We start from the raw sequence: 11,443 nt of genomic DNA, 5'->3' as shown, positions 1-11,443 counted from the left end.
GATAATGGAAAACAAAAGCACTCACAGCAGAAAACAGCAAATAGATTGCAAGTAGCTACGGTAGCTTTGGGTCTGTCTTTCATGCGGTCTTCGTAAACCAATTTAATAAAATGTAGAATAACCCTTTAAAGTTTGTCTAAAGTGTATGTAAAATTGGTATTACTAACAATCTGAAGTACAAAAACCATCAATGCATTTAACCCAGATGATGAATGTATGCATGTGGGGTGAAAGGGGAGAACCCAACCTCCCCCCCCAGAAAACATACTGTGACGGCCAAAATCAGTGTCAAGTATTTACAGAACTGAAAAAAACCCACTTCATATCTTTTTTTTTTTTTTTATTTCCATCATTATGATACAATAGTTGAATTCACTTTATCCATGCTTCCTTCAGAGGTAGGGCTCATCACGTGACAATATCATCTTAGGAGGACAAGATCCTGGTGTTACCGGCTTCTTTAATACTTTTGCCACAGTTACATCAGACCTATAAAAAAAAAACCAAACATGCACCAATACTATAATCTGCCTCGTCACTTTTATTTTATCACGCATATATACTTTACATGTATCTTATATTAACTATACACCTTTATGTTAATTAAATAATATAATTCTTGTAAGTGTATATACAGTGCCTTGCGAAAGTATTCGGCCCCCTTGAATATTTCAACCATTTCCCACATTTCAGGCTTCAAATATAAAGATAAAAAAATGTAAAGTTATGGTGAAGAATCAATAAGTGGGACACAATTGTGAAGGTGAACGATATTTATTGCTTAGTTTAAGTTTTTGTAAAATATAAAAAACTGAAAAGTGGGGCATGCAATATTATTCAGCCCCTTTACTTTCAGTGCAGAAAACTCACTCCAGAAATTCATTGAGGATCTCTGAATGATCCAATGTTGTCCTAAATGACTGATGATGATAAATATAAGCCACCTGTGTGTCATGAAGTCTCCGTATAAATGCACCTGCTCTGTGATAGTCTGAGTGTTCTGTTTAAAGCACAGATAAACATGAAGACCAAGGAACACAACAGGCAGGTCCGCGATACTGTTGTGGAGACGTTTAAAGCCGGATTTGGTTGCAAAAAGATTTCCAAAACTTTAAACATCCCAAGAAGCACTGTGCAAGCGATCATATTGAAATGGAAGGAGTATCATACCACTGCAAATCTATCAAGACCCGGCCGTCCCTCAAAAATTTCATGTCAAACAAGGAGAAAACTGATCAGAGATGCAGCCAAGAGGCCCAAGATCACTCTGGATGAACTGCAGAGATCTACAGCTGAGATGGTAGAGTCTGTCCATAGGACAACAATAAGTCGTATACTGCAAAAATCTGGCCTTTATGGAGGAGTGGCAAGGAGAAAGCTATTTCTCAAAGACATCCATAAAAGGTGCCGTTTAAAGTTTGCCACAAGCCACCTGGGAGACACACCAAACATGTGGAAGAAGGTGCTCTGGTCAGATGAAACCAAAATCAAACTTTTTGGCCACAATGCCAAATGATATGTTTGGCATAAAAGCAACACAGCTCATCACCCTGAACACACCATCCCCACTGTCAAACATGATGATGGCAGCATCATGGTTTGGGTCTGATTTGCTTCAGCAGGGACAGGGAAGATGGTTAAAATTGATGGGAAGATGGATGGAGCCAAATACAGGACCATTCTTGAAGAAAACCCGTTGGAGTCTGCAAAAGACCTGAGACTGGGACAGAGATTTGTCTTCCATCAAGACAATGATCCAAAACATAAAGCAAAATCTACAATGGAATGGTTCACAAATAAATGTATCCAGGTGTTAGAATGGAAAAGTCAAAGTCCGGACCTGAATCCAAGCAAGAATCTGTGGAAAGAGCTGAAAACTGCTGTTCACAAACGCTCTCCATCCAAACTCACTGAGCTCGAGCTGTTTGCAAAGGAAGAATGGGCAAGAATTTCAGTCTCTCGATGTACAAAACTGATAAACACATATCCCAAGCGACTTGCAGCGGTAATCGCAGCAAAAGGTGGCACTACAAAGTATTAACTTAAAAGGGCCCGAATAATATTGCACGCCCCACTTTTCAGTTTTTTATTTTTTCCAAAAACTTACACTCAGCTTTATATATTAGATTTTATGTGTATGTCCGCTAAAGGAATCCGCACTGTCGCATTTACAATCATAAAATTTTGCACAGACACCCCATGTGACTCAGGGAACGTCAAAGACTATATTTTGACAAGAAAATTTAACCCCGCGCTTTACAGTTACTCTCCCAAAAACATGCCTCCATTAAAGTGAATGGAGCTGCGAGCTACAGGTTATTAATATGAGCTATGATTGGTTGCTATAGGAACAAAGGAGATTCATAGTATAAGAAGCTTATGTGTGAGGTAATATGATGTTGGTGGAGAGACGGATAGAGGGAGAGAAAGACTGAGAGACAGGCACAGACAGAGAAAGAGGCACACAGGGAAAGAGACAGAGACAAACAGGAAAACAAAAGCCAGACAGACAGAAAGAGACAGAGAGACAGACCGGGGAAAGAGACAGACCGGGGAAAGAGACAGACCGGGGAAAGAGACAGACCGGGGAAAGAGACAGACCGCCACAAAGATAGAGAGACAGACACAGAGAGGGAGAGAGACAGACACAGAGATAGAGACCAACAAGACAAAACAATCACTGATCTCGGGGAGACCAGCCAGAGAAAACTCTGCAGGCAGTCAACGATGGCGCTCAACACAGTGAATTGGCCCCTGGGAAATATGCAAATCAAAAAAGTCCGTGGAGCCTCTGTTAGGAGTCTCAACACAGAAACTAGACAGATATCCCTCCGGGAAGGACCTAGCCAAGGAGTGGCTCTTTTTAGGAAACCACCGTAACTGACACTGTCTTGTTGGTCTACTAGGCATTGCTCCCACCTGGCCATAATCTCCTACTCCACACTGATTAGGGGCAATACCCCGAAACAGCTGTCTGTGGATGGATACCTGGCCTTGGTATTTCCCTTGTTATATCTTTAAACTTGTCAAAGAGTTGGATATTGACTAAAAGGGCCACTTAATATGGCGGTTACGGTGGTTTCCTAAAAAGAGCCATTCCTTGGCTAGGTCCTTCCCGGAGGGATATCTGGCTAGTTTCTGTGTCGAGACTCTAAAGGCCCCGTCACACTAAGCAACATCGCTAGCAACATCGCTGCTAACGAACAACTTTTGTGAAGTTGCTAGCGATGTTGCTGTGTGTGACATCCAGCAACAACCTGGCCCCTGCTGTGAGGTCGCTGGTTGTTGCTGAATGTCCTGGGCCATTTTTTAGTTGTTGCTGTCCCGCTGTGCAGCACAGATCGCTGTGTGTGACAGTGAGACAGCAACAACTAAATGTGCAGGCAGCAGGAGCCGGCTTCTGCGGAGGCTGGTAACCACTGTAAACATCGGGTAACCAAGAAGCCCTGTCCTTGGTTACCCGATATTTACCTTTGTTACCAGCCTCCGCCGCTCTCACTGTCAGTGCCGGCTCCTGCTCTGTGCACATGTAGCTGCAGGACACATCGGGTTAATTAACCCGATGTGTGCTGTAGCTAGGAGAGCAGGGAGCCAGCGCTAAGCATTGTGCGCTGCTCCCTGCTCTGTGCACATGTAGCTGCAGCACACATCGGGTAATTAACCCGATGTGTGCTGTAACTAGGAGAGCAGGGAGCCAGCGCTCAGTGTGCGCTGCTCCCTGCTCTCTGCACGTGTAGCTCCGTGCGCTGGTAACCAAGGTAAATATCGGGTTGGTTACCCGATATTTACCTTAGTTACCAAGCGCAGCATCTTGCACGCGGCGCTGGGGGCTGGTCACTGGTTGCTGGTGAGCTCACCAGCAACTCGTGTAGCGACGCTCCAGCGATCCCTGCCAGGTCAGGTTGCTGGTGGGATCGCTGGAGCGTCGCAGTGTGACATCTCACCAGCAACCTCCTAGCAACTTACCAGCGATCCCTATGGTTGTTGGGATCGCTGGTAAGTTGCTTAGTGTGACTGGACCTTAACAGAGGCTCCACAGACTTTTTTGATTTACAGACATAGAGAGACACACACAGAGATAGAGAGAGTCATAAAGACAAATACAGACAGAGATAAACACAGACAGTCACACAGAGACAGACAGGGAAAGAGACAGACAGACTGTGAGAGACAGTTACCATCCTGGGTAACGCCCGGGTACTACAGCTAGTAAGCAATAAATATCGTTCACCTTCTCAATTGTGTCCCACTTGTTGATTCTTCACCATAAAATTTCAATTTTTTATCTTTATGTTTGAAGCCTGAAATGTGGGTTGAAAAATTCAAGGGGGACAAATACTTTCGCAAGGCACTGTAGTTCTTTAATTATCACTGTATATTCCATTCTACACAAGGGATCCTTTTCATTTAGTCAGAATAGGGTCATTTTTTCTATGATTAAAATCCACATTTATACAACGGTTTCTGTGTGGAATTGTCTCACCAGCTAGTGCGCATGTCTGAGAGTTCTCAGCTGCGACTTCCATTCGACGGTGGTATTTGACACCACGCTGCTTCCGTTGTCATGTGATCAATGGAACGCAGCGTGCATCTCACTAGTTTCCTTCAGAGGGCAGCACACTATAAAAAGACCATTGCCCTCTACCTTAACACACGCCCCACCCCCACCCCCCGAAGAAGTGGCAAAACGTACGTTGGGGTAGAGGGACGTGGATGTTGTGGTCAGTAGCGAGTATCATTTTGATTTATGTGATTCCTATAATTAGACGTCTCTGAATAACTGGATCACTCAGCTATTGGCATTAGCAGAAGCTGACATGCACATTATATTATCCAGGGGATCCATAAATTCCAGCCTTATTGCACAGAACTAAGCACTTTAAGGATATGTGCCCACGGGGGAAAGTGTCCTGCGGTTATATCCGCAGGACATTTCGCAGGAGCTCCCAGAAAACCGCAGCACAACTTTGTCTGTTTCCATGCTGCGCTTTATTTGCGGAATGTCCTGCGGATATGGTACGGGCATTCTGCATTGAGGATACAGTACCATGGCTTCGGCACTGCATCCTCAATGCAGAACAAGTGCTGAGTGATCAGGGCGTTCATACCTCCATCATGCAGCACTTCTCTCCCGTCTCCGGCCGTGTTTACACTGTGAAGGAGAAGGTGGGTGGGCCTGAACTAGCTCTGGCTGTCACATGACCGGAGCTCGTGCAGGCCCCACCCACCTCCTCCTTTCTGCTCCTGTGCACCGAGGGAAAATGACCGGGTGTCTGCTATCAAGGCAGGTAAGTATGGGCCAAAGCAGGGGATTTCCGCAGGTAATGCCGCAGGAATAATTGACACGCAGTTATGTGCGACTGCGGGATATCCGCAGTATATTCCGCAACCGCACATTCCGCAACGTGGACACAGCACTCCCCATGTCCCATAGGATAACATGGGAAGTGTCTGTACATGCTGAAACCTGCGGATTTATCTGGAAAATCCAGATAAATCTGCAGGTTTTCCGCGGCAAAATCCGCAGAAGCAAGTTCCCGTGGGCACAGGGCCTAAGGCTATATTCACACTGGATGTTTTTGCAGCGTTTTTTAGCTACAGAGTTGCCCTGGTTTTATGCAAATCCATGCTAATAAAACGCTGCTTTTTACAGTCCCAGCAAAGTCTATGAGATTTCTGAAATCTCATGCACACATTATTATTATTATTTATTATTATAGCGCCATCAATTCCATAGCGCTTTACATGTGAAAGAGGTATACATAATAGGGACAAGTACAATAATCAAACAGTACAAGACACATAAAAACACGTCAGGATTTTTTCCTGACAATTTTGTGAAATTTCTCCGGTTTTGCTGCGTTATGAAAAGAATGAACATGTCAATTCTTTTCAGCGCTTTTGCTACGGTTTTTCACAATAGTCACAGGTGGACTCGCAGATACCCTGCGAGTCCACCTGTTACTAGATACCCGGAATTGATCCAGGGTGCCTGGCCGTGATTTAAATGGTGCTGGGGATAGGGGATTGGAGCAGGCGCGCTATATTTACCGAATCACCGTCGCGGCTGTAAGCTCCCGCGGCTCCTCCTTTTTCCCGCTCATTACATATTCACTGCTTTCATCTGTGATTGGTTACAGTCAGACGCGCCCCCAGCATCTGACTGCAACCAATCACAGACCCAGTCTGCAGGTCTATACAGAGAATGAGTGAGCTAAGCATTCAGCAGTGACCTCACTCAGGCTATTCCCGGTCACAGGTATCGCCAGCTGTGACCGGAAATCACCTACGTGAAGTGACCATTGATTGTGCGGCTCATTCACTCTCTGGAGCTCACAGCAGGCAGTCCTGTTCTAGGGCGCTCACTGTGATCTTCAGATGTAGCAGAGCTAAATCACCGTGGGACCTCGTGTGGATTACGTCCGACCTGCAGGGGTGTGATTATGGGGTTAATAAAGTTTTAATTTAAATAATTAAAAAACAACATGGCATCCCTCTTATTTTGATACCCAGCCAAGATAAGCACACAGCTGGGGAGTGCAGCCTGTAGCCATGGGCTTTATCTGTGCTGGATATCATAATATGGGGGGGACCCTACGTCTTTTTTTAATTTTTTTTTACTGTACGATAAACCCACAGACTCCAGTGGGGGGGGGGGGGAGCAGTGAATATGCATGAGGCTAATGAGCGGCAACGGAAGTAGGAAAGGCCGCGGGAACAAATACAGTTGAGCCTAGAATGTATGGGCTCCTTCCAGGTTAGTGGGCATGACCAGCTGGGTCAGTGGATGTGAACGGCTTGGTTAGTGAGATTGGAGAGGTTTACTCCTTTCCACTACAATCATGCTTCGCCCCCCATGTGCTAGGGGCCTGTTGAATGATGTCATACCTGGAAGGAGCCCATACACTCTAGCATCTACCGGAGACTGGTAAGTATAGCACGCTCGTGCGTTACTTTTTTTTTTTTTTTTTTACTAACCAAGTGCCGGATCCAGGTCAATCCCGGCCCGGCCCAGCACTCAGGTACTCTTTAACCCTTGCTGGTCTTGACATCACTGTAAAAACGCCACAAAAAAATTCACCAAAACAGCATATGACTCCCAGGAGACATCCTGCCACAAGGTCAGGTTTTAGTCAGGAAAAAAATGCTGCAAAAACGTCATGTGTGAACATAGCCTAACTTTAATCAATTACGCCTAGAGTGCAATAGTAGATCGTGATTCTCATGTCATAGAGTCACGCAGTAGTTAGACGTTATAAGATATGGTGCTCTTTAATTACTTGTATTAGGTAATATTGGTTTAGGATTGATTTTACTAACCAGCGACTTTGCACAGCATAGAGCACTTTATATTACTTGTTCTATTTCTGCATTTTCTATGACTGATATACTATTCTATTTATTGCTTTTCTATGTAAATTTATACAATATATTATGTGCACTGCAATTACATTTTTGGCTTCTATATTAACATCACACTAATTACACCTACTTGCATGTCCATGGTTGTGATACTGTGGAACTTGTTTACAATTTTTAATGTTATAAATTTTGAATAAAAATTAATATTTTAAATCATGTTTTCTTTAGCTTCATTAATCTGAATTTCTGCTTCAGATTATAGTGGGTTTTTTTTTAAATCAGATACTTTTTTATTAAAACAGAATACATACAACAGTATAACAATACGGCATCCAAATTAAGTTTATCATATCTATTACCCCTTTCCCTCCCGCCCCCTCCCCCCCCCACCCCGGCAGCAACACTCCTCCCCAATACTACATCCCATTTAGTACACACTTAGAATACCCTCCAACCGTAGTATAGCAACCATCCCATAGTGTATAATGTAGTTGTGTAACGCCTGCCTGGATCAACAGACTAAGATGGGATGTAATGGACAGGCTAGAGGGAAGCCACTCACCAAGCAGGACCCCCAGAACCCTGAAACCCTTTAACCCCTACACAGGGATTTGGAATTACACAGGGCCCTGGAGATCACTACCTGCAGAAGGCTGCAGTCCGATGAGAGTAGTCGTCTGGCAGGGTCAAACCAGGAATAGCAGAACAGGGACAGAATCGGCAGGCAAGGACGAAATCAGAAAATGTAGCAGAGGTCAAATACGGATCGGGCAGCGAGGTACAAAAACAACAGGCAGAAGGGTAGTCAGAAAACACGCAAAAGTCAGCATACAGGAATCACAAAACAGAATAGGGCGGATCAGGAGTCAGGAAATCAGAACCATCTCTGGCAGAGGTCAGCAGACAGGAGGGGAACTAAAAAGGGTGTGGTGTCTTCCCATTGGCTGTAGCTGAACGCTGGCAACTTTAGCTGGAAGACACACGCCACCCACAGTCAGCCAGTGGTACTGCAGATCCCAAGATAACCCAGCTCAGTGGATGATCAGAGCCTGCGCCCACCGGTGCCGCTGGCATCGACTCCTCTCCCATCACCAGCACCATCCATGGCAGGAACACGGCGTTGCCTGGCGATCGGAGCAGAAGTCGCTGGAGCGGACTCCGGTGGTGACGTAACATGTTGATTGAAGCTTCAGCACATATTGTTTGGCAGTTTTGTGATTTAATGGTTCAAACAGGGCAATATAGGATAGGGGTTCCAAAATGGCCGCTGTCAGGGGCAGACGTGGATGAGGGAGCTCCTGATCTATCCATGAGCATCCTGCTCCCTGGCGGGCATTAAACACATCTGGCTATCTCATCCAAGCCCCCAGAGTGCCACAAGAAAGAAGGGACCCTCATTTGCCGGCGGCACCCATAGGAGCGTATCCTAGAGCCCAGATACAGTTGCGGCCTGGCAGAGCATTGGCGGTGACAGGGCCGAAGAAACGCGGTCCCAGGAAAACGGAGGCTCCAGCCGGAGGAAAGACAGAGCTCCCCAAGGGGCTCAGAAGGTACAGGTGGTAGTCAGACGACCCCCCCATTCCTTATCTTCCTGGCCCGGATTGATCCGCTGCTCCGGGGAGCCGCCGCCGCCATTTTGATTCCCCAGCCGCCCAGCTCTGAGGAAGGTGGACGGAGCCGAGACCGCGCGGGCAGCCAGGGCAAGCCGGAGGACCTGTGGAGGTGAAGAGACCCGGTACTCACCAGTGGGTCGGTCGGAGGGCCTGAGGCGCGGTTTTCTGAAGGGGCCGCGCGGAGCGCCTGGGACGCGGCGCGAGGTATCGCGACGGTGGGGAGTGGCACTCCGAGTGAAACCTGCGGCGAGGGCCTGGCGGTGAATGAGGCACCCTCCAGCACCCAGCTGCACGCCTGCCCCTCTCCTGCTCCGAGGCTCCAAATCCAGCCGGCGGTGACAGTCGGGCCCAGCTGCGGGCACCCAGCATCCAGGCGCCCTCCTCCATTGCTCCCCCCCTCCCCCCCCGTGTAGCTCAGCGGCACTCCGAGAGAAACCTGCAGCACCGGAGCGAAGGCCTGGCGGTGAGTGAGTTATCCTCCAGCACCCGGCTACACGCCTGCCCCTCTCCTGCTCCGAGGCTCCAAATCCAGCCGGTGGTGACAGTCGGGCCCAGCTGCGGGCACCCAGCATCCAGGCGCCCCCCTCCATTGCCCCCCCCCCCCCCCCGTGTAGCTCAGCGGTCGCCATCACTGCTGAGTGAGGAATCGCAGGGGGAATAGAGGCCAGTGCTGAGGGCAGATAGGGCCCCCATACACCGGGGCTATACCAAGTGAAAGGTAAACGGACTCGGTCCAGGGAGACCCCCCTTTTCAAGATACCCAGAGACATAGGGAGCCGTGAGGAGCTGCTCTGTGCCCCCTTTGCAGCATAGGGTGCTCAGTCGACTCGGGTTTGGGGCCTAAACCACATAGGCCTACAATATATAAAAAAGCACAAACCATCTGACATCCTCCCCCCCCCCCCCTCCCCCCACAGGGGCATGTAAAGCGGTGCACCCCACACAACGCAGAGGGAGCGAAGTGACCGGACCCCCACTATACTGGATATAAGATAATACCACAAGAGCTGACTTCGACATGGTCAAATTTGGTAATAAAATGGCTAGTGCTCTGCCTAAAACAGTGGTGACCACAACCCAAGCAGATGTTGACAAGTTCCTCAAAAAACACCTCTTGCCAGCGGAGGCGGGGGCTGAGTGCCCTCAAAACTCATCTGCTAATACCACGCAAGAAATGGAGGAAGATGCCAGTGACGCGGAAGACATGGATTCTAGTAAGAGTCTCCCTATCTCCAGGTCCTTTATCAAACGGATTCTCAACAAAGCCTTGGAACCGGTAGTGAAGGAGCTCTCTCATATCAAACAGGATATTGGCCAGATAGGCCACAGAGTGGAACAACTGGAAGCTTCCCAGGCCACGATTACCACAACATCCAATGCCATCATCTCTTGTCTTCACCAACAAGAAGATAATATCAACCAAATACATACTATTCTGGAGGATCATGAAAATAGAGAGCGACGGAACAATCTCAGAATAAAAGGACTACCAGAAACGGTAGTAAATGAAGCCCTGACCCCAGCTCTATTAAGCATCTTCACCAACTTGATAGACACTGACCCTGCACCATTGATAGAGCTGGTCAGAGCCCATTGATCCTTGAGACCCCGTCCCAGGCAGGGGGAACCATCAAGAGATGTCATCTGCCGTTTCATGGACTACCGTATTAAGGAGCTCATCCTCAAAAAAGCAAGAGAAGCTGGCACCATAAAATATGAAGATTCCGAAATCAAGATTTTCCAAGACCTAGCTGCCACCACTCTGACCAAGAGGCGAATACTGAAACCCTTCACAGAGGAGCTACGCCAACGCCAATTCCCATACCGCTGGCTTTATCCATTCGGCATTGCAGTAACAGCGAAAGGGAAACATTATCAAGGCAAAACATCAGGCGAAATTAAGCACATCTGCGAAGATCTGGGGATTACTCTGGAAAAATATCCGGAATTAGAGATCCATAGTACAGCAACTGCGTTACGGCAACTTCCAGAGCCGCCACCCTGGCACAGCGTCAACCCGAAGGCCCAAAGGCCTAGACGCAATGCGGCACAGAAGCAACAGGCGAACTCAGAAAACAAGCCCCATGAGAAGGCCTAGGCTCAAGCTTATTATTGCCAATCATTGTTTATGCATGTTTAAAGCATGAAGTCTCTTTAGGGATTCCACACTTTCTGCTCCCTCTAGATATGTATTTACTCTTATCTAGGTGTTGAAAATGTTGTTATTGTTGACTTTAACATTTTGTTCTTTGTCTGATCTTTTCTCTATCCCCCATCTCTTCCGCTCCCCCCTCTCCCAGCAAGGTCGTTGGTCTGGTCCATTCATTCCACCGGAAATAGAGTCGTCCACCCGCTATCGTCACTATGCAGACACAACATAAGGTATTTAATGTGGCAAGTTTTAACGCTCATGGGTTGAATTCTCCTATACCAAGGGCACAAACCTTATCTAATTTTCACAAAAAGTG

General features: G+C 47.3%; 1 protein-coding gene across 1 annotated transcript in view; it reads right to left on the bottom strand.

The window, feature by feature from the left end:
* Positions 1 to 325: 325 nt before the first annotated feature.
* The window catches only part of NDUFA7 (NADH:ubiquinone oxidoreductase subunit A7), an 84,561-nt gene continuing 73,443 nt past the window's right edge, over positions 326 to 11,443 (bottom strand). Inside the window, exon 4 of the mRNA XM_075337872.1 lies at positions 326 to 489. Within this exon, the coding sequence (XP_075193987.1) occupies positions 393 to 489 (97 nt within the window). The 3' untranslated portion in view covers positions 326 to 392. The remainder of the gene's footprint in view (positions 490 to 11,443) is intronic.

This window comes from Anomaloglossus baeobatrachus, chromosome 1 (assembly GCF_048569485.1).
Source record: "Anomaloglossus baeobatrachus isolate aAnoBae1 chromosome 1, aAnoBae1.hap1, whole genome shotgun sequence".
Lineage (NCBI taxonomy): Eukaryota > Metazoa > Chordata > Amphibia > Anura > Aromobatidae > Anomaloglossus > Anomaloglossus baeobatrachus.
Note: the sequence above shows the minus strand (reverse complement) of the source record. Positions and strands in the feature narration are given on the sequence as shown.